Source organism: Lepus europaeus, chromosome 7, assembly GCF_033115175.1.
Source record: "Lepus europaeus isolate LE1 chromosome 7, mLepTim1.pri, whole genome shotgun sequence".
Classification (NCBI taxonomy): domain Eukaryota; kingdom Metazoa; phylum Chordata; class Mammalia; order Lagomorpha; family Leporidae; genus Lepus; species Lepus europaeus.
Window position 1 is genome coordinate 53,054,947 of NC_084833.1, and position 27,991 is coordinate 53,082,937.

A 27,991-nucleotide genomic window follows, 5' to 3' on the forward strand; every position below is an offset into this window, starting at 1 on the left:
ACACACACATACACACACACCACACACACATACACACCACACATACACACACACCACACACATACACACCACACACACACACCACACACATACACACCACACACACATACATACACACCACACATACACACGACACACACATACACACGACACACACATACACACCACACACACATACACACCACACACATACACACCACACACACATACCCATCACACATACACACACACCACACATACACACACACCACACACACATACACACACACCACACACACATACACACCACACATACACACACACCACACACAAACCACACACATACACACACACCACACATACACACCACACAGACACCACCGACACACACACACAAACCACACACACCACACACATACACACCACCGACACACACACACAAACCACACACACTCACATATACACCACACACACACCACACACACACACACCACACACACCCACACACCACAGACACACCATACACACACATACACACATACCATACACCACACCACACACAACACACTACACAAAACCACACCCACCCCACATACACACACACAGCCGCACGCCTTGTTTACTGTCTGCCTCTCGCTGGCAAGGATGTCCATTCCAAGAGAACAGGGATTTGGTTCCTTTCCTTGGCTGTTGCATTCCCTGTGCCTGGCACGCAGCAGACTTTTTGAATGAATAGTTATAAAAGCTTTAACCCAGGGATGGCGATTTAAAAAACAAAAGTAAATGTACACAGTTTGTAGTTTCTCAGTAAGCTAGCCCTAGGAATTCCATACGACTCAGCATGTCTACTTGGACTCCCAAACAGCTGAGAAGACGATTCAAACTGACGCTGGTACATCAGTGGGCACCACAATAGGATCTGGGAAAACCCACCAACAGATACAGGGTCAACAAATGTGGTCTCTCTGGACAACGGAATATTATTCAGCCCTAAAAAGGCAGGCGATCCTGACACATGCTACAACAAGGATGAGCTTGGAAGAGATCATGCTAAGTGAAATAATCCACCTGCAGAAGCATAAGCGCTGTGTGATCCCATTCATATGAGGCGCCTAGAGTGGGCAAACGCATGGAGACAGAATGCAGAATGGGGGTGCCAGGAGCTGGATTTTCAATTTTGCAAGATTAAAAAGTTCTAGAGATGAGTGGTGGAAAGAGCTGCACAGCAATGTAAGTGTACTTAAAGTCACTGAACTATGTCAAAAATGGTTAAAATGGTCAATTTTATGTTAGGTGTATTTTACAATTAAAAAAATTCATACTTGGGGCCGCTGCTGTGGCATAGTAGGTAAAGCCACTGCCTGCAGTGCCGGCATCCCATCTGGGAGCTAGTCCGAGTCTCGACTGCTCCACTTCTCATCCAGCTCTCTGCTATGGCCTGGGAAAGCAGTAAAAGATGGCCCAAGAGATTAGGCCTCTGCACCTGCGTGGGAGATCCAAAGGAAGCTTCTGACTCCTGGCTTCGGCCGTTGTGGCCATCTGAGGAGTGAACCATCAGATGGAAGACTCTCTCTTTCTCTGCCTCTCTTTAACTCTGCCTTTCAAATAAATAAACACATCTTTAAAAAAATTCATACTCAATTCAGCTTTTAGGAAAAAAAAGTGTGATGGAAATAACTTGAGGGTGTAAATGTGCTTTTTCAACCATAAACTTTCTTAATAATAAAAGTATTTATGACTAAAATTTGCCATCTGGGGGCCAGTCCTGTGGTGTACTGGGTTAAGCTGCCAACTGTGGATGCCAGTATCCCACAGGTGCACCAGTTCAAGTCCAGGCTAATGTGCCTGGAAAGGCAGGGGAAGTTGGTCCTAACCCTTTGGTCCCTGCACTCATGTGGGAGACCCTGATGGAGTTCCAGGCTCTTGACTTCGGCCTGCCTGTTGTAGACATTTGGGAAGTGACCCAGTAGAAGATCGATCTCTCTCTCTCTCTCTCTCTCTCTCTCTCTCTCTCCTCCCCTCCTCTCTGTAACTCTGCCTTTCAAATAAAGAAATACATCTTTTAAAAACATTTTAATTAGCATCTGAATTGAGATGTTCTATAAAATATACATTAGGTTTTGAAAGCTTAATACAAAAAATGTGAAACATAAGTAATTTAATAATGACTTCATGCTGAAATAACAATTCAGATATTTTGAATTAAATAAAAAATTATTCAGATTGAAAAAAGAAAAGGCATGGAGTTCTGCCACAGGCACACATGGACGAAGCCTGAAAGCATCATGCTCAGGGAGATGAGCCAACACAGAGAGGCAAACAGCACATGACTCCACTACACAAAGTATCCACAACGGGCACACGGACAGAGCGCGAAGGTAGCTCAGAGCTTAATTTATACAGAGGGAAGGTGGCTTAGCGGTCACCAGGGGCTGTGGGAGAGTAAAGGGGCTCATTGCTCCACGGCTACAGAGCTTGTATTTGGGGCGATGAAAAACTTTGGAAATAAAGACTGTTGATGGTTGCAACACTGTGCACATCACCAGGGCCACTGAATTGTCCACTTAAGACTGTTAACTTGGCAAGTTTTATGTTATATACATGGGACTGCGAAAAGAAAAAGAAATCAGAAAATGCAAGTGATCTTTCTTCTTAAACAGGAGAGGAGCGCCAAGCTGTGCACAGGGAACTCGGGTGTGCTAGGGCCTGGGGTGGGACCTCCCCAGGTGGGACCCCCCCCCCCCGTGGGACCTCCCCCTGGACCCACCCTGCGGACTGGGACTTCTGGGAATCCTCCCTGGGGTATTCCTCATATTCCAGGGGCTCTCCTTTGGAGAAGGGGTCTTGAGAATCCAGCAGATTCCTGCAGACAAGGGTGTGGCGAGAGCTTGCTGCTCTGTGCTGTTTCCGTGCCCTAAGACCAAGAGGACCCGGGGGTGTTGCGGCAGTGAGAGGCTGTACCGTGGGAGCTGACGTGGCTACTCCAAGGAGCTGCACAGAAGCTTGGGGTGGATGACTGCTTATGCAATACAATTTCATATATAAGAAGAAAAAGAATTCACACACACACACACACACACATAACTCTATTGTGTTCCTGAACTCTGGTTTTTGGTAGGTTAGGTATTTGAAATACATTTTCATCTTTTGATATTTTCAACTTCTTAAAGATTTATTTGCATATTTGAAAGGCAGACAGGCAGAGAGAGAGAGAGAGAGAGAGCAAAAGCGAGCACGAGGGGGGAAAAGAGAGAGAAAGGTCTTCCATCCGCTGGTTTATTCCCCAAATGGCCTCAATGGTTGGGGTTGGGCCAGGCTGAAGCCAGGAGCCTAAAACTCCATCCAAGCCTCCCACATGGGTTCAAGGGCCCAAGCACTTGGACTATCTTCTGCTGCTTTCCCAGGCACATTAGCAGGGAGCTGGATTGAAGTGAAGCAGCTGGGACTTGAACCAATGCCCATATAGGATGCCGTTGTCACAGGTGGTGGCTTAACTGCTGCACCACAACACCAGCCCTGATTTTTCAACTTTTGAGGGGTTTGTAGGGGTGTGAAGCCATCACGGGTCACAGAGCATGTGGGCTATTCCCCTAAAGTGTGTACTTCTATGATGTGTTACCTATTTCAATATCCTATTGGTACATGTGTTAATGTCTGTTATAGAGAGTTGGCGGCTTATAGGGAGCTGTCCCATGGCAGCTAAGGACAGCGCAGCCTCCCACCCCAACCCTTTGCAAAGCTCGTCGGCTGAAAGGCCAAGCAGGAAAAGACCCAGCGCTTACACACAGTGGGCACTTGGTTCTCTTGCATGCAGTCTGACTTCTTCCCTGGCCCTGTCCTGCAGCCTCAGTCCTCCCACAAGTGATTGGTACTGAGCATCCAGCACCCTGAACACCTGGTGAGCATCTGCTTTAGAACAGCTACCTATGGCAAACATCTCTCATGTGTTAGACTTATACGAGGTGCTAGGGAATCAGCCAAGAACATACAACACAAACTCCTGGCCCCGTGTACCCTACATTTTCAGGGAATTTTTGGGGATATGCTTGCCCAGGTGATAAGGAGACAGAGGTAACTAGAACGTCCCCATCGACCTTCTTCCTGCCTTAGAAGCCGATGTGATGGCTGGAGCTACAGCAGCCAACTTGGGATTACACAATGACACCTGTGAGGACAAGCTTCATTGTCCAATTCAGTAGCCACCAGCCACATACAGCAACGGAACACTTGAAATGTAGCGAGTCTGCCTGAATTGAGATGAGCCGTAAAACATACCCAAGCTTTCAGAAACTCAATATTTTAAAAACGTAACATCTCAAGAATCATTTCTATAAGATGAAATTATAAAATTCTGCACATATTAGGTTAAATAAATACAGCAAAACTGATGTCACCATTTCTTTGTACTTTCTAAATGTAACTGCAAGAACTAATTTATTTAAGAGATTTTAAAATCACACATGTGGCTCACACTGTATTTCTTTTGGGCAGCACTGGCCTAGTAATAGCAAGTGAGGCTCCAGCCGCCTCTTCTCGCCTGACTTCTTGTTAAAAAACAATAATAACAAACCCTATTGGTCGTAGTCTGTTTACTTGCAGCTGAATGCAGCCCTTTCCAATTCAACAGAGAACAGGGACCAAGGAAGCATGGGGACCTGCCCTGAGGCAGGAGGCTGAACCCAGCCTGGGTCCCCACCCTGCAGAGCGGGAGGTGGACAGTTAGCTCCACGCCCACGGAAGAGCTCTCGCTGGGCTGCACACTCATCTCTGAGATATTTGCATTGTGAAACAAAGCAAAGCCAAGCCGGAGCCTTCAGTGAGCGGGACCACGGGAAGAGAAGGCATAGCCTGCAGCCTGGGAGCAGAGCACTTCCTTCGCCCTGCCCAGTGGTACTCGTTTGTTTGGACAATCCTGGCCAGAGAGTCCCCCAGGCCTTGTGCAATCCTGGGTGGGCCAGGAACTGCAAGAGGGTTTTTGTTTTTCTCCAGGAAAAAGGATGCTGGGCTCTTCAGCCTCTCAGGCCTGCTGGCTGCTCTCCCGTCCCCTTGGGAACTCCACAAGCAGCCGAGGGTGGCGCAGGCCCAGGCAAGGCTGCGGTCCCCGAGCTGCCCCACGGGGAAGGGGTGTCCAAGGAGTACTGCTCTGATGCAGACTTGGAGAGAAGCTCAAAGAAGGAAATGAATCACTGGCTAGTCCTGGCTCCTGCAAACCCACTGCCAGGGTTTGCTGATACCAGGAAAAGCCGCTGGAGCCACAAGGGTCATTCTCCTGGTCCTGAGCGTCTGGCCTGGGCCACGCCCTAAACCTGGAGGAGGCAGATGCGGTCCTTGTCCCCAGGGATCCCTAGGTCAAGAGGAAAAGAGACAAAGCCCTGGATACAGCACACGGCCCAGTGAGATTGAAGTGGGAGCACAGTGGGAGCCTGTGGATCATCAAAGCCACACTAGGAAGGCAGACGAGAAGCAGAAAGTGAGGAGGAGGTCAGGGAGGGCTCCCAGGAGGAAGTGATATTTGCTTAAGCTCATGTTCAGCACAAATAGCAGAGTCTCTCCATGGTCCAGGGCCCTTGAAGTTCCCATTCTTTGATGAAACGCTGAAGAGGTATGCAAGCTTATTTCATTGGACACACTTAAATCTGTTCCTTTTGTCACTGATAGGAGCAAGAACAGACTTCTTAATGAAATTACGTCCACCAGGCTATTCTGTGAACTGCCCAGTGTGATGGAAATGCCCAGTGGTGAACACAGTGACTAAAGGTGCTGCATGGGCTCTTGCGGGGCTGCTCTCCGCTCAGTGGCCATCTTCAAGGCCACCCAGCCTGGGGCTCCAGGACACAGAGGGGTCCATCAGCGGTCGTCCAGTGAGGAAACCCAGGAGGCAGCACCTGCCAGGGTCTCCCTTTTGCAGGAGTCTTCTCTATTCCCTGCACGGCCCAGGGAAGCTCCCACTGCAGGGTGCAGAACCGGGAGGCGCTCGGGCGTTTTAAATGCCACGCATGCACCTTTTGACTCAGAAACAACTCCCCCCCACACACACAGTGTCCCCTCTGGATGTGTCTTCACACAGCTATAGGGGGGCGGGTCAGGGAATGTCCTGCCACTCAGCTCAAGACAGCAGTGGCCAGGAACCACCCAGGAAGCCACGCAAACCATGACAGAGACAAAGGGAAACCGTAACAGCCACGAAGAAAAGGGAGACAGAGGTAAAAACCACAGGGAACAAGCTCAACGGATGTGGTTTTGAGTGGAAAAGGTGTAGGCAGGGCCAGCTTCATGGTGTAGAGAGCTAAGCTGCCACCCACAATGCCAGCATCATCAGGGGCACAGGTTCGTGTCCCGTCTGCTCTACTTCTGATCCAGCTCCCTGCTGATGGCCTGGGAAAAGTAGCAGAGGACAGTCCAAGTGTTTGGGTCCCTGCACCCATGTGGGAGACCCGGATGAGGCTCCCGGCCTCCAATGCCAGCTTGGCCCAATGCTGGTCATTGCAGCCATATGGGGAGTGAACCACCAGATGGAAAATTTTTCTCTCTCTCTTTCATAACTCCAACTTTCAAATAAATATTAAAAAAAGAAGTATAGAACAAATGCATACATCTTTCCCATTATAAAAACAAGGGAGGGGCCAGACCTACCCAACACGCCTAAACACACATACAGGTGCACACACAGCTATGACTCTCAGGAGGTGTGGCATCATCTCTGGGAAGGGAACTGTGGGATGGGAAAACAGCCACCTTTCCCACTGTATTTCTTATCCTACTTGAGTTATTCGTTTACATCATGAACATACATTTCTCTTTTTTTCTTGTTCTCCCTCCATTATAGGAATGTTAGTTTTATTTCTGAATTTTTAAAATTCTTAATTGTACATTTTTATGGGATACAATATGATAACTCAGTATATGTGTTCAATGTGGAGAATCAAATCCGGTTAGCATTTCTATCTTCTTAACAAAAATTTTTTTTCAGTCTTTTAAGTAAGTGGCACTGTGAAAACTGGATTTCCACCTGCAGAAGACTGAAGCCAGACTCCTGTCTCTCACTGTGTACAAAAATCAACTCAAAATGGCTTCAAGACCCAACGGAAGACTTCACACTTTGAGACTACCAGGAGAAATGCTTGAAGATGTTGGGATGGGCAAGGATGCTTTGGATCAGACCTCAAAAGCACAGGAAATAAAAGCAAAAATAGACAAATGAGATTTCATCCAACTACCAGCTTCTGCTCAGGAAGGGAAACAGTTCACAGGGTGAAGAGACAACTACAAAAGGGGAAGTTTTGGGAAGTTATCTGCCTGACAAGTGGTTAGTAACCAGACTATATAAGGAACTGAAACAACCCAATGGCAACAAAATATCCAATTTAAAAAAGGGGCAATGGCTTTCAATACATACTTCTCAAAGACATAGGAATGGATATAAATGGTCAACATGAAAAGTCGCTGACCATCACTCATCAGGGAAAGGCGATTCTAAAGTTCAACGAGGTGGCTTCCAAGGCAGGTGAGGGCGTGGAGCAAAGAGAGCGGCTGCACGCTGCTGGTGCAAAGGTGAATCCGTAGTCACCGTAGGAAGCAGCACGGAAGGCAGTTCCTCAGAAAGCTAAAAGCAGAACTCCCTCATGATGCAGCAACCCGGCTCCTGGGGCTGATGGCAAGGGAAATGCCGGCAGTCTGTCCAAGAGACACCTGCACTCCCGTGTTACTGCAGCACCGATCACAGTGGCCGAGGAATGGAAACCACCCAAGTGTCCACCGGCCGCTGAGTGGATAAGGAAGACGTGGTGCAGATACACAGCGGAACGCTGTCCCGCCACAAAGGCAGGAAATCTTGTCATCTGCACAACACAGACCTCACTCGTGTCCAGAAAATAAAGGAGGGGACCTTCTAAAAGAGAAGAGTATCATGGTGGTTGCCAGAGGCTGGGGAGAGTGGGGGAGGGAATGATGGGGAAGGGAACTGAACAGGAACTAAGAGTTAAGTAGGAGAAAGAAGTTCTGGTGTTCTATCGCAGAGTAGGGTGACTTATAGATGCTGAGAATAAACCGTGTGTGTATATATGTATGTGTATATATATGTGTGTGTTTGTGTATATGTATGCATGTAGGTAGGTATATATATATGTATATATATATACATATATATACACACACACATAGATAGATAGATAAATAGATAGATATCAAAAACGCAAAGAAAGGATTTTTGGAAGTCTTCATCATAAAGAAAAGTTAAATGTTAGAGGACATAGGCGTGTTTACCATGATTGGGCATTACTTAGTGTGTAAATGTAGAAACATCACATGGTACCATAAAAATGTGCAATTTTTTATGTCAGTTATAAGTAAGACAGGGGCCACTGTTGTGGCTTAGCAGGGAGAAGCTGCTGCCTGTGGTGCCAGCATCCTGTTGTTGGCACCTGGGAAGGCAGCAGAGAATGGTCCAAGAGTTTGGGCCCCTGCAGCCATGTGGGAATCCTGGAGGAAATTCCTGGCTCCTGGCTTCGGTCTTGCCCAGCTCTGGCCGCTACAGCCATTTAGGGAGTAGATCAGAGGATGGAAGAACTTCCTCTCTCCCTCCCTCCCCTTCCCGTCTCTCTAACTCTGTCTTCCAAATAAAAAAGAAATAAATATTTTTAAAAAGATTGACATTTAATAAAGACAATTAGTCTTTTTCAGAAAACATGAAAAGTCTGTGAAATACATTTAAAAAGCCAGTCACCAAGAGCCTGGACACACTGCTTCCTGTGAAGACGCTAAAAATGAGCTCTTTCTTCTCCACACAATGCCCCTGGGAATGGGGTTCACGGAAGGCCGTGTGTACTGTCCACGGCACACATTTAGGCAAACCCTGCTGCTCCACATGCAGTCATGATGACAAGTGTCGTCACTAACACAAGCCGGCTGCTGCTGAGTGCAGCCGTGCCAGCAGTCCACGGTCAAGGTAAGTGAGCAAAGGCAAAGTCCATCACGGCTCAGTTCCTCTAGCTCAGAAGTCTGGACAGCCAGGGCCAACCTCTGCGTTATCAGTTCTCAACTGCAACTGTCCATATTAGGCAAAGTGGTACTGCACCTGCCTGTGCCAGCAGAGCCTCCGTGCGTGACGTCAGAGGTCAGGAATGTTAGATAGGCTTATCCAGGCCAAGAGATAGAGCCTTCTGCCCCCACTTCACCCCTCCCACCTCTAACACCCTCGCCCCCTACCTCTCGCCCACCCCGCCATGCTTTGCGGCGCCCAGGCAGTGACAGTGAGGGGTCACTGCAGAGGCAGAGACGGACAAAGGGCCTCTTCCGGAGCAGAAGGTGTGGGGTGACCCTGCTGGACGCTCGCCAAAGACAGACATATATTCCACAAAGATGGCACCGGGCTTTTCATTTCAGAGAGCCTGGTCCCATCTCTGCCGGTGACAGGAGTCCACGAGCCATCTCCTGCAAGCACGTTTGTATGGCCGTGATGTGCAGGGCCACCTGGTCAGGCCTTGTTACCTGTGAGTACTGAGCAAGCCCATGGGAGGGGGCAGGAAGACCCCTGGACTGGGAGTCAGGAGCTTGTTGTCTGTGGTTCTCCAGGTGAGACCTCCACAGTCCAACCTCAAGGGGTCTTTCTCCCTGGTATCCTCCTGCCATCCATCCTTCCGGCTCTTTCTGGCCCTCACCCTCTTCCCCCCACCTTCCCATTACATAAGCAACACACTCCTTGTCCCATCATGCATCCCTCTGCCTATATTCCCTTTAGTTCTATAAGGCAAAGTCCTACTCCCCTCAAGCCCCACCTCATACCTCCTCTTCCAGGAGGCATTCCCAAACTACCCCAACCACAGTCCTGCAGACCAGGATATGCGGTTCTCTCAAAGCACTTGGATTATCAATGCTACTAAGGTCTAAATGTTCGCTGATCACTTACTATATGCAGACAGAGGGCTGATACTTTCTGATGATGAGCTAGTTCACTCCTCTCAGTAACTCCGTGCAGTGGATGCCACTATTATTCTCCCCTAACTGAGAATGCTGCTGAAGATCAGAGATGTTAAGCAACTTGCCCGAGGCCACAGAGCTATCAAGTGGCTGATACCTGGACAAGAGCCTGACACCCAGTTGCTACTCAACAATTATTCGCCCCATGAATAATTTAGTAAGTGAATAAATATGCAAATAATTACATTACTTCTATCTCCTTTATAGAAAGCTCAAGTGAGAACTTTTTCATCATCTGAACCTCCTTCCTACCAAATGTGTTGGAAGGTGTAGGGCACTGGAAACACCTGTTAATGAGCCAATGAGCCAAAGCATAAAAGAGCAAGCCAGAGTCCAAATCTCAGCCATACCGCTCACCAGCTTCGGTGTCCCGGCTTCCCTGTTTGTCACCCACTGAATGCAGAGGCTATGCTCTTAAATTCCTTCCAGCATTGAAGCATTTCCATGAAAAATGACCAGAATCCCTGATCTGGGATTATGGTGGCTCCCATGCCAAAGCATGCATGACAGGTTCTCCTGGCAAGCTTCCCCTGGGAACGCCACTCACTTGACACTTGAGCCAGGTGTCACCCAAATGCGGCGCTGACATCAGTGCTGAGAGAGTTAACTGGCTTGCGCCTTGGTTCACCCTGTTCTTATCCAAACAGAGTCACACCCCGGGAAAGAAGCATAAAGTGCCTGACAAAAACCCTCATAAATAATAATAATAAACAATGATCCCAAGTTAGATTATGCAACGCCACCTGAGTCAGTGCTCTGGCGGCCTGGCAGGTCATCCTCCCTGTCCTCTGGCACCTCCACCAGAACTTCTGTCGCCTGTCTCCCACCGCCGCCACCCCCAGCACACACCCCAGCACGTGCATGCACGCACACTCACCGAGGGAGTGAACGGTGCAGCACAGAGCTCAGCACAGTGGCAGGGGCTGGTGATTGCATGTGCGATGCTGACACCCAACCCCACTCCAGATGGTTCTGAGATGTGCCCACATCAGCGTCAAGGCAGGAGTCTGCCTGAGCTGCACTGATTCCTGCTTTACCCATGGCTCACCGGGAGCTTGGCTTTGTGCCTGGTCCCGATCCATCTGCACCCTGGCTCAGCACTAGTGATCGGCCACAGCTATGCTCATGCCCCGTATCTCCTGTCTGGATGATGCTCAGCACTAACTGTTAGGCCAAGGCATACCTTAGCGCGGTATGTGAGCCACACTCTTCATGTTGGAAGAGAGGCAGCAGCCTTGGCCTGTGTTTTGCTTGACTCACAACAAGGAGTACAAGAACTGCTTCTTAGAGCTGAGAGTTAACCGTGCACCCCTGAATCCCACAAGGGGTGGGCCGAAACCATAACCAGAATGCAAACACTCTCCATAGAGGACAGCTGGGGCTGCTCTGTACCCCCATATCCCTGGGCCCCGCCCCTTCCTCCTGTCATTCAAGAACTGCTTCTTAGAGCTGAGAGTTAACCGTGCACCCCTGAATCCCACAAGGGGTGGGCCGAAACCATAACCAGAATGCAAACACTCTCCATAGAGGACAGCTGGGGCTGCTCTGTACCCCCATATCCCTGGGCCCCGCCCCTTCCTCCTGTCATTCAAGAACTGCTTCTTAGAGCTGAGAGTTAACCGTGCACCCCTGAATCCCACAAGGGGTGGGCCGAAACCATAACCAGAATGCAAACACTCTCCATAGAGGACAGCTGGGGCTGCTCTGTACCCCCATATCCCTGGGCTGCCCCTCCCTCGTGTCATCTATCAGGTGATGCTGGCCAATGCTGTCAGTCACAGGAGCCATACTCAATCCAGACACCGGCCAATCAGAATCCTTGCCTAGAGATATTTTTCAGTTCTGAGCCAGAAGAGAATGAGAATGATCCTAGCCTTTGGGATCACAGAGCTAAAAAGATGTGAATGAGAAGCCACTTATTGTCAAAAGAAAAATCTGTTTGCGGGAGGGAAGAACAGAGGCCACACAGCGAAACGTCCAAGATGCAGATGGAAAGAGAAGGAACCTGACCGGTCCGGACCTTCCGGTTCACATGAGTTAATGATTTCCAGTTTTGTTCGGTTAACCTGCGCTGCGGTTCTGTGATGCGCAGCTCACACAGTCAGAATCCGTGCTCACAGTGCACTGTGTCTCCCTCACCCCCGTGGCCAGGTGGATCTGGATGAACATCGGGCTATCACAATTTCCAAATGTCTTTGTAAGGAAGACTTAACAATCCCCAGGCGAAAGCCACTTCTGCTTAGCATCACTAACTTTGCCTGTGATGACCTGCCAGCCACAAGATGCCAGCACGCTTCCAGCTGGAGCCATCGAAGCTCGTGAGATGAGGGCTGGCCCCACGGGTGAGGCAACCAACCAGTGAGTGGTCTCTGGAATAAGAGCATCTTGCTCCCGCCAGCCTTCCACCCCACCCCTCTGCCAGCTGACTCCGCAGAGGGTCTTCAGAGCGCCAAGGCAGTCCCCCAGTGGCCACAATGCATTGGACGTTCAGAGCAGGGGTGTTGCCTAATTCAACAGGAACCCTAAAAACACCATGAGAACATACGTAGCGGAGCCACCTGGCTTCTATAGGACTTTTCCAAACCATGAACAGTTACTGAGAAGGGTGACACCTTTAAAACCAGAAACTTCTCCTTCCTCTAACTCACTGCCCAGTGAACTAAGACCATGAAATTAAAACAAGCAGGAAGGGAGGCACTGGAAGGAGCAGCACCCAGGACATGGGTCCCAACACCGCTCCCCCCTCCTTTTCTCCCACCACCACATCTCCTCTGCCTGAGGCTGGAGGTGCGGCATGGCAGCGGGTTATGGGCAGCACTGCCAGGATGGGTGGCATGTCCTGGGCTGAAGCGACTGTTTGTTTCAGACTGTTGGAATGCACTCCCATGCTCCAGCCAGCCTCTGCACCCCAGGCTCACAGGAGCTTGGCAGCTGTCTCCCTAGGGGCAGTGGAAAGTAGCCGTGTCCCAGGGCGGACTCACCAGCTCCCCATCACCAAAACAAAAGCACAACAGTCCCCATTGCCATGGAGAGTTCAATCCCCTTGTCCTGGGATTGGCACCGACTGGAATTCCGAGGGTTCTGGCTCAGCCACCTCTTGTGAGGTCTAAATGCAGCGCGTTGGATTTTAACCTAAACACACAGCCTGGACCAGCGCCCAGGGCCAACGGCCCCCAAGGGCCCGCAGGGAAACCTTGACTTCTGGCTGTCCCATGTGCTGGGGGGCACTTGAGGGATATCAGGCCCGTGGGGCTCTGTCAGCCCCGTTCACTGACACTTCCTTAGCTTGCAGAGGGTTAGCTCCCATTGGGATCCTGAGCACAGAAACGATCCAGGGAGAGTGGGGGGTGGGAGCAGGGGTCAGCAGAAAAAGAGAGAGAGAGAGAGAGAGAGAGAGAGAGAGAGAGAGAGAGAGAGAGAGAGGAAGAGGCAGTAAGGGCCAAAGACCCACTTCTTAGCCCACTGCTACAACACCCAGGGATCTTTCTGAAACGTTTGTTCCTGGGGGAAGAGAACTCCTTAATTACACCTCTCCGTGGGATTTGGGACAAACCAAGGTTGCCCTCCAGCTGTGTGCCCTCAAACAAGAGAACCAGTCCTCAGTTTCTGCATCTCCAACACGGCCCAGGGGTCTACAGAGGGTGCCAGCGAGATCATGGACATCAAGCACCCAGAGCCCAAAAGCTTCTTAATGATAAACTGTAGATATTACAAGTCGTAGCAGTCCCAGCAAGATATGGTCCCAGAAGGATGAGGTCAGGTCTCTGACACCCTCCCCTCAACCTCAGCTTTCATTTCCCTCCCTTGGAGGCAGCACCAGAGAGATGCAGAGGCCCCCAGGGTAAGATGGGACCTCCCAGCCAGGGTAAGCTGGGCACATAGGCAAAGGAACCCTCAACCGAACAAAACACAGAAATCACCCCACAGCTACCAAACAAGAGCAACCCCTCCCTTCACCTCCCAAGCCCTTCCCTCACCACCCAAGGTTGGCCCCGGCACCCTGCAGGGCTAGAAGCCTCCGTGATGAGGTTTCCCCTTACCTTGGTGTTCATGCACGACTTCCCCCGCTTATACTCCTTGTGGGAGCCACGCTTGTCCAATTTGTACCACAGGGCTTTGGCCTTCCATGTGGTCACCTTGGACTTGAGCTTGGAGTAGAAGTTTCTGTGGTCCAGAGGGTCTAGGTCCAGCTGACGGGTGAGGATGTTGAAGGCCTGCAGGGTACCTTTGCACGTGGAAGCCTGGACGAAGTTCTCGAAAACCTGGCCTGCCTGGGCCTGCTTCTCGTCCTCGTTTTCTCCCATGGTTCAGGAGTCGCGCGGAGCAGCAGGTGCACAGGGCAGAGGAGAACACCATGAAGTACCCGCAGAAATGACACGCCTGCAAAGCAGGTGAAGGCACAGGTGAGCTTTGTGGGCCACGAGCGCAGGATGGGGGAATGGGTGCTGAGACTTTACAGTAAAATCCCTTCAAGATACCAAATAGTAACCTGAACTTTTAAATTTAAAAACATTTATTTTCCTTCTTACTTGAAAGGCAGAGAAACAGCATGGAGAGGGAGAGAAGGAGAGAGGGGGAGAGATGGATTTTCCATCCGTTGGTTTATTCCCGGTCTCCCATGTGGGTGGCAGGGACCCAAGCACTAGAGCCGTCACCTGCTACTTCCCAGGGTGCGCACTAGCAGGAGGCTGGACCTGAGGAGAGGAACTGAGACTCACACCAGGCGCTCCGATATGGCAAGCAGGCATCCCAAGCGGTGATTTAACTGCTGTGCCCCATACCAGTCCATTAACCTTACTTCTTAATAATACTAACCATAAACCATCTACAGAAAATGTGCAACGTGGCAATGAAGTGCAGCTGGTGATCTCTCTCTGCCCAGCAACCCACTCTCCTCCCTGACTGCAAACCACTATAGATTATGCAAAGTTACACCCTGGTCACTCTTGCTATGAGCAACATGGTTCTGGAAAGAGTGACTAAGGGAAAAGCCAGAGAAGGACACTAGAATTCACCACAGCTGAAAACTCCCTCCCGAGGGCTGCGGATGGGTTCACTCAGAACATAACCCAGCCACGTGACATCAGTACAGAGATGGAAAAGCAGAATCCCCAACTCATGCCCCCCCTCTAGGCATCATGACCACCCCGCCTGGCCCAAGACAGGCAGATAGGAAGTCTTTCCCCTGCCCAGATGACCAACAGCAACTTCCGGCTGGTTCCTGCTGGGAGCACACCGTCTCCCTCAGTGAGCCACACACACACACACACACACAGACACGTGGGCCTCTTTGTCCAGTACAGCAGGTGCCTGTGCCCCACAAGCCCATGCTGTGAGCTGCTTGGAACAAGTGCTCAGGCAGATGGAAGGGAAGAGCATGATGGGTGTTCATTCACATCACAAAAATAGCTCGCCTGGGTTTTGGCCTCAGCTCTTTCCCTCCCTGTGCCACTCTAACCTCAGGCATTTTTTTTCTTCAGAAAACCATTTAAGTCACAAAGGAACGAAAATTAAGCAGGACCGATTTTCCAGTGCACTAGCTCCTTTTCAAAAATCCAAAGCTAGTGCAAGAAGACCAGGGTGGAGGGACTGGCCCTGGGCCTGCTGTCCAGTGGGTTGAGGGGGTCTGCAGGCTGAACTCCCTGCAGGGCCTGGGAGAGGAGGCCAGCAAGCACTGGGAGCACCAGGCCCTCAGGGTGGCTCTCAGCCACGGCAGCAATTATCATGGGCACAGGCTGGAGTTGGCTTTATAATAGTAATGGGCAAAGCCCGTGTTTATCTTCCTCCCTAATCTCTTATTCATTCAGCAACGATTACTGGTGTCTTAACTGGAGACCAGCATTCCCCTAGGTGCTGGACATACAGAGTGGGTCAGGCCCGGCCTGTGGAGGAAGACAGGTGGGTCCAGAGTTGATCACCAGACAACAGGCAAGTGCTTGTGGGATGAGAGCCAAGTACAGGGGCCCCGAGCAGGAGGTGCCAGCAGAGCCGCAAGGACTGCAGAGGGCCCACGGGAGGAACAGCAGAAGCATGGATTTCTACACAGACCCTCGCTCGGCTTCTTTGATGTTCACGGTGCTTGCTTTGGCATCACTCACATAAACACTGCCTCCTCTGTCTCAACATCCCCTCCTCGTGCTACACTCGCCACCCAGATGGCACCGGCAGAAAGAAGTGCTGGCTTGTTTTGCAGAGCCTGTTCACACTTTATCCATCTTGGGGACCACCCCGCACCCAGCCTTGAGCAAAGGAGGTGGTAGCTGGCCGACCAGTACAGGCCCCGTGAATTCGACTGTTTGGAGATGGGCCTTTCTGAGCCTGGGCAGTGGGGCACAGGAGACCACGTGTGGAGCTCCGGGAGCTGGGTCCAGAGCTCAGCGTGGCCTCATAAAAGCCTCGTTTCTACTTTTGTAAGAGCTGACTGATCACCTCCACCTGGCTGTGAGGGCTGTGAAAAGGGCAAGAGAGAGACACGAGTGGAGGCCGAGCCGGGCCTGGGAACCCGGCTGGGAATCTGGGAATGTGGCAACCATGCCGTGCAGACTTGAACGGAGGTGGGGGAGGGTTGGGGAAAAGGGATGCATGGGTTTGAAAAAAATCCTCTTGTAAATCAGGTCTCCAAGTTGCCACCTCCTCCTGGTCTAAAATCATGCACTGGTTACAAGTATCAAGCCAGACCTGACTCCCAGACAATAATTTACAAACTGGAAGAACCTGTCTCCTCTTAGCCCCAAGTGCCGCCCTTCCTCCCCCCAGAGAAAAATGAACAACTTAATCTTGGGCTGCAGCAGAGAAAGAGCCAAGGGTGGTGCTGAGGGCTCTGGGTGGGCGTGGGAGCTGCAGGAACCAGCTCTTATCTAGAGCGAGATAAGAGGAGGTGGGGGGAGATGGCTGGACAGGAGCAGATAAGGACAGCCTTGGACATGTACCCCAGCAGCCCGTACCAGGCTGAGACCTGCCTCCCTGGAGCTAAACAGTCTATGCTAACCTTTCAAACCAGCTTTCCAATTCAAGCCAAAGACCTTAAAAATGTCTGATACCCATAGCGGGCAGCTACCCTGCAGGGGAACGTCAGAACACGTGGAGTCGGGCAAGCTTGGGAGTGCATCCAATCTCAGGCACTTGCTCACTGTGTAATGCTAGGCAAGTTAACGCATCTGTCTCTGCCTCAATTTTCTCATCTGGGAAATGGGGATGCCACCTTTCCCTTCATAGGGCTGTGGGGGATAAATGAGATTGGGGTTGCGATGGATGTAGCACTTGGCAGTCCCACGATAATTTGCATTCATTACTATCCTTCAAATGGCCCTAACACCATTAAATTAAAAGGAAGGGACAAAGGAACATGATTCCTGGCTGCCTAACCTCCCGGGCCCAGGAGTTGTATGCACAATAAAACCAGAGGACACAGCCTTTAATTTAAGAGAGCGATTCCTAGATGTGTAGCCAGGGACAGACCACTTAACTTTCGAGTTTTAAATTTCCCATACATAAAGTAGGACCCAGAGTTTTCCCGGGTAATGGACCTGAAAAGACACAGAGCACAGGGCGGTGTCGAGCATGAAGTAGAAAGGCCGACCTTGTTCTTAGAAGCAGTCAGTAAGTGAACTTCAGGCCTTTCTCCTGCAGAACTGGTGTGTTCGGGGCATACCCTTCCCTGGGTCCTAAATGCTCAAGGTTTGTTCAATCAGAGGATCCTGGGTGACTGTCTCTGGCTGAAGTCTCCCTGCTGTCAGCTTTTTGGAGTTCGGTATGAAATAGAAATAAAACCAACTAGCCAGAAACATGAAAGGTTTCTGTACTTTCTGGGAAGAAACAAGACGTGATGCTTTAGCTTCCAAGAATAGCCTTGAAGCAGTCTGGTTTTTGCCAACTGCAGTCCCTTATTTGTGGTTCTGCTGCTGTCCTGCCTATGTGACTTCATGAGTCACAAAGCAACTCCCTTCCCCTGCCTCTGCTCTCTGCAAATTAAAGCTCAGGGCCTGGGATTGCAGGCGAAGCGTTGGTAAACAGTTGGGAGACAAATTCGAGGGCTGGGCAGAGTCCCTGAGCACATGAGAGAGGGAGACAGGGTCCAGGCAGTGGGAGATGTCTCCCGCGCACAGCACACCTCTGCAGAGCCCAGCATGGGCAGGAGCACCTGGCACACAGGTGGGGTCTGCTTCACCCACCCTCCTACCTAGCCCAGAAGGCATGACCTTCCATCTACTGGGGCTCTAGACAGCCAACCTGAACCCAACGGGGTAACTGCAGGGTCCGGAAGGAACTGACAGGGCCACCTTGTCCTCCTTGCAATCTCCTGCCAGCTAGGTGTCCCAGCACAAGTGGAGGGTGCCCTGCTCTATCCCTGCCTCCTGTGTCTGGAGCACAGACTCAATGGCATCATCTCTTCTTAGTCCCAGAGAGAGAAATTCTGTCTCTGATGGTCCTGGTTTTGGCCTCGCAATCACCCCCAGGAAGCTGAAGCCCTCTCTGTGCAGGCTGTACCCACAAATGCAGAGTCCTCTTCCATGGGCTGTCAGAAACCCCTCCCTGGAAAGACTCATGGGAAAGCAAGCAGAGACTCACTGCAAAGGCCCTCACAAGGTCCCCGGGCTGCAGCGGAGCCTGCACTCGCTCTAGCCCAGCTGTTCTGGAATGGGAGTGCCGGGAAGGGACTCCAGGTCCATGGCAGGCCCAGCCTTCTATGATGCTCCACCACGGAGAGCTCTCTTCCTGCTCTGCAGTGGTGAGCGGACCCCGCTGGGCTGCCCTGAAGGGCCTCCCATGTTCCTTCCTCCTCTGTGCTGTCCACTGCCTCTTGGAGCTAGCTGCTCACAGGGCCAGGCCCAGCACAGCCCCGGGGTTCCCCCTTGTCCCCAGGGTCTCACTGCCCGGTGCCAGGAGGCATCTGTGTGCTGAGCTGTCACAGTGCCAGGAAAGAGGCCCAGAGGGCCCAGTGCTCTTTGAGAGTGAATATGTGGATATATATATCTGTATGTGTGGATGAGGATACTTCAGAGAGCTCATGGAAAAATGGAATTCAAAGAAACGTATGGGTAGAGTGGTTACGGTGCTGCTTAGGACACCTACATCCCATATGCAAGTGCCTAGGTTCGAGTCCCAGCTCCTGTTAATGCACACCTTGGGAGGCAGCAGGTGAAGGCTCAAGTACTTGGGTCCCACCACCCACATTGGAGATCTGAGTTGAGTCCCCAGTTCTTGGCTTTGGCCTGGCCCAGCACTGGCTGTTGTGGCCATGTGGGGAGTGAATCAACAGCTGGGGAATCTGTCTTTCAAATTAATAAAAAGATTTTTAGTTTATTGGTATGCAAATATATTTTGAAATCCATGCATAGTTTTATAATATGCATTTTTCATGAAGTTTTTGAAGATCCCCCATATATATATATATGTACATATATATATATACATGTACATGCATATGCATGTATGTATTTATATGTGGGTACTTCAAAATGTTTATGGAAAATGAAATTAAAAGATAATTTCAGTTGTTTGCAAAAATTTTGAAAATCTAGGCAAGACAAAAAGTTCATGAAAAAAGTATACAGAGACTGTCCCTGTGGCATAGCGGGTAAAGCTGCTGCCTGCCATGCCAGCAACCCATATGGGCACCAGTTAGGGTCCTGGCTGCTCCATCTCCTATCCATCTCTCTGCTATGGCCTGGGAAGGCAGTGGAGGATTGTCCAAGTCCCTAGGCCCCTGCACTCACTGTGGGAGACCCCGAGGAGGCTCCTGGCTCCTGGCTTCGGATCTGCACAGTTCCAGCTGTTGCAACCATCTGGGGAGTGAACCAGCGGATAGAAGACTTCTTGCTCTCTCTGCCTCTGCCTCTCTGTAACTCTTTCAAATAAATAAATTGAATAATTTTTAAAAGTACAGATTTTAAATATTTTGCAACTAACTAAGTCTAATTGCATTCTCTGTGAACTTTTGGAAACACCCTCACACATGCACATGTGTATACGTGTATGTATACTAGTACATGTATTTTTAAAATTCTCCACTAGGACTTCTCACCAGCACTCACAGGCCCTCCTGTACCACTCAGCCTCTCTTCTAGGACCTTAATCTAGGAGAAGTAAGGCCTCTGAGTCGGGAGGAGGTCTGGCCTGTGCAGGGGGAGACCTGGGTTCCAGCAGCTGCCTGCCTCCCCATCACCTTGCAGAGAACACTGACACTGTCACTGCTCAGGTGCTCCCTGGGGGCCAGGCGTGCCCTGTGCCCAGCCCTTTGCAGCTGCTATCTCTGCTAACCAGCATCACGAGACAGAATCAGAGGTTTCCCAGGGTAGGTGACTTCCCCGCCATCTCACAGGTTCCGTGCAGGGATGCTGTGAAAACAGCCCAGTTCCTACCGCTTGGCAGTCCACACCGTTAGCCTCCAGCCTAGGCAAGCCACATGTACAGAAACGGTGCGGCTTGCCTTTCCTGAAGCCACCGTGTGCAGGCTCGATTGGCACAGCCTGGCAGCTCTTTGGGGCTTGGAGAATCTACGAGTGTCAATCACCAGGTATGGCCTGACGCGCAATGATGCAGCCAAACAATAAAGTACAGGTAGTGCTTTCCTGCATTTCCCAAATTACCTACTGGAGCTATGCATGACCTTGATAATCCCTCCTAAGGATGTATTCCAGGTCCAGGCGCCGCTTCCTTGTCAGTCCCAGCACAGGAGAGGTGCTCCGTGCATCGTCCTCCTCAGGTCTCACAGGTGCTCGGCACTCAGAGGGACTCCGCATCCGAGGCCCCACTGGGCTCCTCAATGCTAGCAGTGATGTCTTTCTCCAGGAAAGAGAAAAGCCACCTTGCACGCAGCCCACACACTGCACATAGTGAGCTGGCTTAAATTCTAACCTGTCTGGGGCAAGAGCCCCAGGGCTGTGTTGGCCTCTCCAGCTCTGCTCTCTGGAACATGGAACCCCCAGCTTTGGACCCCTTCCAAAGAACCATGCCATGGAATGAAGAAGATGATCCAAGTCCTTGGGCCCCTGCACCCGCATGGGAGACCACAGAGAAGCTCCTGGCTTTGGATGGGCCCAGATCCAGCCATTGCAGCCATTTGGGGAGTGAACCAGCAGATGGAAGATCTTTCTCTCTCTCTCTCTCTCTCTCTCTCTCTCTGCCTCTCTGTGAGTCTGCCTTTCAAATAAATAGATAAATCTTTAAAAAAAAAAAAAAAAAAGGTACAGTGGGGCCAGTGCTGTGGCATAGAAGGTTAAGCTGCCATCTGCAGTGCTCGCATTCCATACAGGTGCCAGTTTGTGTTAACTGCTCTACTTCCCACCCGACTCCCTGCTAATGTGCCTGGGAGAGCAGTGCAGGGTGGCCTAAGTGCTTGGGTCCCTGCACCCACGTGAGAGACCTAGAAGAAGCTCCTGGCTCCTGGCTTTGGACCAGCCCAGCCCCCCTGCCATTATGACCTTCTGGGGAATGAACCAGTGGATGGAAGATATTTTTTTCTGTCTCTTTCTCTCTATCTCCTGCTCTCCATAATTCTGCCTTTAAAATACATAAAATAAAAAACAAATATAATAATATGTTAACAATGGGGAGCTGGGTGTAGGGTAGATGGTAATTCTTTGCACCTCTTCACAATTTTGGTTTTGTAAATTTAAAACTATTCTGAAAAACAGACGAACAGACTGGTCCTTGCCACCCACTTGGGAGGCCTGCACTGAGTCCCCAGCTCTTGACTTTGGCCCAGCCCAGCCCTGGCTTGTTGTTGTGGGCATTTGGGGAGTGAACTAGTGGTTGAGAATTCTCTCAATCTCTCTGTCCTTCTGCATCTTAAGTTTTTAAAATAAAATGAATGGTTAAAATGGTAAATTTCATTTTGCATATTTTACCACAAAAAAAAAAACAAAAACAAAATGCATACAAAATCGCCACCACCACATAATAGTGGGAGCTGCCCAAGACCAGAGTCCCAAATATGCGGCCTAATTAACAATGGGGTTAATTTCCTAAAATCCTTCTGAGTTCAAATGTAGTAAGAAAATGAGTCATTACAGCCGTGAAAGAACCTGCAGTTTGTTGTTTTGTAAAGTGAAGTCATTTTTTAGGTCCTCCCGGCCTCTCTCATTCTTCCTCCCAAATCTCATCTGCCCCAGAAAGCCTACAGAAGCTCAGGCCGACAGGTTCCCGAGGCTTCCCCAGGCTCCCAGCACCCTGACCAAGCACCTGTGATGTCTGCTCTAACAGCAGGGGGGAGGGGGGAGGGGTCCTGGCTCCTGGGTCTCAGCTCCCAGGACCTTCCTCCCGTCAGCCTGCACGGGAGGAACCTGTGTGCTGCCGGCTCCTGTACAGCACCGCCGGCACAGCAGGGACCTTTCTTGCCTGGGGGGAGCAGACTCCCTGAAGTCTCCGAGGACAGGCCCAGGTGAGCATCAGGCTCAGAGGGAGGCAAATACTGGCTGTGACTGGACAAGACCATGTCCCTCAAAGTCAGGGCTGGGCATATTTTTGGTTGACTGAAAGCAGCCTCCAGGACTCTGGCTAGGAATCCTTTAGAAGCACTAGGAGAACCCCAGGGTCATGCGCAGAGGCTTCCCCTACTTACAGAAACAACGTCTGACTTGTGCCACGCTTACTGTTCTCAGGCAGGGCAGCTGACTGCCAGCAAATCGTCACCTGCCGACTCCTGGTCCTCCCTCGGCCTCCTCTCCTCTGGACACTTCTCATCTCCTTCCAGCTTCTCGCCCCAACGGGCTGCACCCCTCCCACAGTGCTCGGCCAGCTCCCTCTACCTACCTCACCTACCTAAGTTCTTCTGTGTTGAGATTAACTCATAACCTGCCTACTCCCAGTTCCTGCATGGTATGTGCTCAAGGGGAAACATCCAGGTCCCATCCTGGGGACTGAACAGCCACTGACTTTAATGAACGCCTCTGGATCTCAGGCGATGTGCTCGGAGCTTGCCGGGTATTAAAGTAGTTCATTGTTGTGACAAAACCGCATGTTGTCCCATACGATAAACGTTCATCTTACTCATATTAACGATATGAGTAATATCTTCATTTTCCAAAGAGTTAGAGAAGTCAGCCACATGCCCAAGGTCGTGAGGTCCAAAGTGGCGACCCTGTGACCCTGGGCCCCTTCTCCAGGGCTCACGGGCACACTCGCACAGAATCTCCACACACTGCCCCCTCAACCTTCCTTCATCAAACCCCGAAATGCCAGGATCTGTAAGAGGATCTTAATGCAATACCAACTGAGGACAGTAGCTTACGTGCCGGGACAAATGCAGCAGGCCGTTACTTCTAAGGCTCGGTCGGCATGACAGAGGCTGGCTGGCTGACCCACAGCCTTCTGGCCGAGTGAGCCCAGGTGACCAAGTGTGTGATCAGGAGCGGCCTTCACCACTGGGTGGGCTGACGCTGGAGACCTGTAGCAACCCTCCTCGCTCTATTCACTTCTGCCAGGTCACAGCAGCCTTGGGGACCACACGCTGGGGATGGCGGAGCCACGGCAGGAAGGAGCCAGATGCCCTTACAGTGTGTGCAGGCACTGCGAGTTGGGGGTTGTCCATGAGGCAGGAACCACCATGGCCTTAACTAGTGCAGGTGGTATCAGCGGTGGGCGTGCCCCACTTGGCCTGTGTCAGGAGACATGACCCTTCCCCACAGTGAGGATGCTGTCACAGGGGTATGAATCCCTCTTACTACCTCTTCAGCCACAGGCAAATGTCCAACAACAGCCAGTTCTGTCATTTCCCTTACCTCCCATTAGGGCCTCAATGGCCCGGAACCGCTGCTTCAAGTAAGACTGCCTAGCCCTCTGCTCAGGCCTGGGCAGCCCCACATGCACACCTTTTCCCCGTCTGGGAGAGGCAGAGGAGGACAGAGCAGCCAGCTCCTTCCCTTGGCAACATCAAATGAGGACAGTAACACCCCGGACACTGGGCTCCCGCGGCCCTGGGAGAGAGCCCACGTGCAGTGGTGGGAAGAACAGAGGCCTCTGAATCACGAAGCGCTCCCTGGAACAAGTCATAAACAGCACAGAGTTCCTGTGGGAATGGAGCGGGGCTGCCTCTCACAGCACCAGCTTCCCAGACATGCGCAATGGCGTCCGTAACCGGCACGCCGCACGCCCGTGACGCCGCCACCTCTGGCAAGGTGGAAACTAGTGCCTTCTCACGTGGAGGCTGAGGGTGGCCCCCTTGCTCCTTAACCAGTAGTCTGCAGAGGGGGGACAGCTAGAGGTTGTGCCCAGGGCCGCCTTAAAGCCACTCCCCTACCTGCGTGGTACTGTCCCTCCTGACTTGCTGGGATTGGACCTCTAGGACTGGAGTTCTAGTAACCGAGGAGAGAGGGGGTGCTGGGGAAGTGGCCTAGAAACCGTGGCACAGTGACCAGGGATAGGATTTCTCCTGATGCCTGCCTATGAGGACAGCCCAGCCCAGGGCCCAGGACCACTGCGGAGCTGCCTCCCCCACCCCCAGCTGTGTCTCCTGGAGCCTGTGTCCCAAAGGTCTCCCCGTGGTCAAGAACTGTGCCATTTGTTCACCCTTTTTCAACACCTCCCCTCCCCCAAAGGATTTATTGCTCGACAAAACTTTATTGTTTTTTTCTGATTCGCGAATTTATCAACAGGAAGGTATTCCCCCAAAGCTGCGTGAACGCAACCACAATTAGATCTCTATTCACTTTTACTGGAGACAGCAAACCGGATTCAGCAAACTCTCCCTTCTTCCCTTTGCAGCCAAGGCTCTCAGAACAGCCGGGCTTGGCAGCATCGCTTCCTCGCCTCCCACCACCCTTCAGTTCAGCGCCATCTGGTTTCTCCTGCCCCTTCCCCACCCCCAGGCATCTCACCCAACAGCCCTCCCTTGCTAAATTCAATCACCGCTTATCGGCCACAGCTTGCCTGGGGTCTCTCCCAGTTTCCAGCCCTCTGCAGTCTGCTCCCAATCTACCTGCCCCTGCAGGGAAGGTTCTGGGCTCCACTCTCACCTTGTTCTCCAGGACCCCTGCCCTCCCACAGCTCAACCCGTGTCTGTGTCAGGATGACTCACCGGGCAGAACCTCCGACGCATCTCACTGCTGCATTCCAGGCCCATGTGTCAACTGCCCATCAGACTTGCCCCTGCTCTCTCACGAGGCCTCCCATGTGGTTTGCTTGCCTGCACCCTACCTGTTCCCCCTCCAGGAGCCCCAAACTCTGTGGCTGGCGCCATCTGCACCAGACTCCCCAGCCAAATCCTTGGCATTGGTTTTCTCATCCTGCAGAGCTGGCTGGACACCAGGTCCTGCCTCTTCCCAAGCCTCGTCTTGGGCCTTGGGCCTTGGGCCTCCAGGCCTCCGGGCCTGCCTCCCTCCCTCCCTCCCTCCCTCCCTCCCTTCCTTCCTTCCTTGGAGGCTCAGGTCTCCATCTGCTCTCACCTGGAACTCCTCAGGGCCCCTCATGGATGCCTTCCCACCTCCAGACTCCTCCTCCTCCCATCCCCCAGCCCAGAGACACCTTCACTGGGCCGGGGTCTGCCCCTGCTCAAAACCCTTCCACAGCTGCATGACAATCTGCAGGGCTCTTTCTAAACATCTTGGAAGAACAAAACCACCACCCAGCCCTCGCCCACCCCTGCAACCTCTCCTCTCAACGCATTCCTGGCCCCTCGTGCTCAGGACTTACGGAACCACCCGCAGGTCCCTGGTAGACACCACACTGCTCCACACCTCCACCCCGACGCCTCCACTCCTGCTGGGCCAGGACTCTGTCTGGGATGCCGGTCCACACCCTCGTCACTTGGTGAACACCTGCTGGTCCTCAGTGCTGAAACATCCAAGGCCACAGTGTCACGGGTCCCAATTTGGACACCAGAGCCAGGTAGACTGGTTACAAGGCCTGATCCAGTACTACTCAGGTGTATGAGCAGGGGCAAGTTATCTAACCTCTTTGAACCTCAGTTTGCTCATCCATCAAATGGGGATAATAACAGTCCTGACCCAACGCTGCCTGGTGAGGTAGTATTCTTAGCCACAGTGTTCTTTGAAGCCTTACTTCAGCCTTCTTTGGCCATTTTCCCATACTATGCCCCATAGAGATTGGCAGGATGGCTTCCCACATATCCTTGCAATCCATCTGATTGCAGGCCCGCCTGTTTCTGCATCCCAGGAGCCCTCTGAGGCCACAGGCTGCCCATCCTAGCACCTGGCACCTGTGCCTCTGGCTAAACTAGATGTTCAACAACAACTGCTTGTCTACAAAGCTGAGTTGAGAGTGGCCCACAAAACTCAGACTATGCACTGGTTGGATTAAGATGGCTCCTAAAGCCTTAAGGCTCCCTAGGCCTCTTGCACAAATTCAGACTACCTCCCCCCTCCCCGCAGCCCCCCCCCCCCCCGGGGCCTCCCTGGGCTCCATTCTCAAGGGCATTCAGGCCTGCTGGGCGGCTCCCTCCATGGGACAACATCTCCTAGGCTCACATTGGGTCTCTGCCTGCCCTCCCCCACCCCTCCTCTGAAGCAAAGTCAGTGTCAGCCCACTGTGCTGACTGAAGACCTACTATGAGCTGTGCCCCATAGGAGCTTCTCCATCTATCCAGGAATCCAGCTCAAAGAAACAGTTACTGGCAATCGGGGGCTGCAGCAGACTAGGTTCCAAGACATGTGGGTGAGAGTTGGGAGATGCAGTGCCTGAGAGCCAGAAAGCTGTCATAGAGAAGGTGGGGTTGAATCTTAGGAGGAGCTGGAATGTTCAGGAACAAAAGCCTCCCCACCCCTTCTCCCCCCACCCCCCACCCCCCCGTGCACTCTTCTAGCTCCAGGAGGCTGTGTCAGAGGCTGCTAAACCTGGCCGTGCAGCAGATTCACCAGCAAGTGCCCCAAAATTCCATGTCCCGGGCCCACTCTCTATAGCCTGAGGCCCAAGAGGAGAAATGTCTCCCACACCCCAGGGGATTCTGCTGACCACTGGGCTGGGGAGCCACTAACCACGTTCAAGTCCATCCATTCTGTCTCCACGCTGCGCCCAGGCCTGCTTGTTCCTGTGACCGCCAGGTGAATGGGATGTCCCTCTCCATCTTCTGAGCAATTATAACACAGGGCTCGCACAGGGCAGACACCATGCCAGGGCATTTCACATAGCCTTGAACCCATCTATCTGGTCTGGACCACCAATGCATATGCTTCTCAAGGAAAAAGCCAATGTCTTTTGTTTCTTTTCTGTTTCCTAGAGTGGTCACTTCACTTCTGGGTACTCAGTTGAGACTCAATCAATATTTAAGTGTGGGACTTGCTCCCAGCAGGTACTTAGTACAGGTTTATCAATCAATATTTAAATGTGGGATTTGCTCCCAGCAGGTACTTAGTACAGGTTTATCGAGTGAATGAATGTTGACCAGCAAGAATCTATTAACATGCATGGAACTGCTTCCATTCATACATTTTAAAATTTGAATTGCAAACCTTTATTTTCTTTTTTTTTTTTAAGATTATTTATTTATTTGACAGGTAGAGTTACAGACAGTGAGAGGGAGAAACAGAGAGAAAGGTCTTCCTTCCGTTGGTTCACCCCCCCAAATGGCCACTACGGCCAGTGCACTGTGCCGATCCAAAGCCAGGAGCCAGGTGCTTCCTCCTGGTCTCCCATGCAGGTGCAGGGGCCCAAGCACTTGGGCCATCCTCCACTGCCCTCCCGGGCCACAGCAGAGAGCTGGACTGGAAGAGGAGCAACCGGGACTAGAACCCAGCGCCCATATGGGATTCTGGTGCCGCAGGTGGAGGATTAGCCAAGTGAGCCACGGCGCCGGTCTGAAAACCTTTACTTTCAAGATGAATTTCCCTGTAGACAACTGCCCAGGCTCTGTTGTCTATATGGTCAGTAATGTTACTAACAACATAAATTACACCATCCTGGATTACAGTGGCTGACTGGCCTCTAGGTGGGAATGTGTCCAGGCTGGGGAAAGGGAGAAGTCTGCCCATTCCTTTTACAAGCTGTCCACGCAGCCAGCAGGCCTGTTGGTGCCCCTCATTCTAGCCTCCCCAGAAGGGCCTGTAAATCATATCCAGCTTTATGAGCAGCTGTGTATACCTGC

At 51.6% G+C, this 27,991-nt stretch overlaps 1 protein-coding gene across 4 annotated transcripts in view; it reads right to left on the reverse strand.

The window, feature by feature from the left end:
- The window catches only part of LOC133763168 (F-actin-monooxygenase MICAL2), a 138,873-nt gene that overhangs the window by 80,211 nt on the left and 30,671 nt on the right, over positions 1-27,991 (reverse strand). For all 4 annotated transcript variants that reach the window (XM_062196487.1, XM_062196490.1, XM_062196488.1 and 1 more), the window contains exon 3: positions 13,995-14,334. In XM_062196487.1, coding sequence (XP_062052471.1) covers positions 13,995-14,258 — 264 coding nt within the window. In that variant the 5' untranslated portion in view covers positions 14,259-14,334. The remainder of the gene's footprint in view (positions 1-13,994; positions 14,335-27,991) is intronic.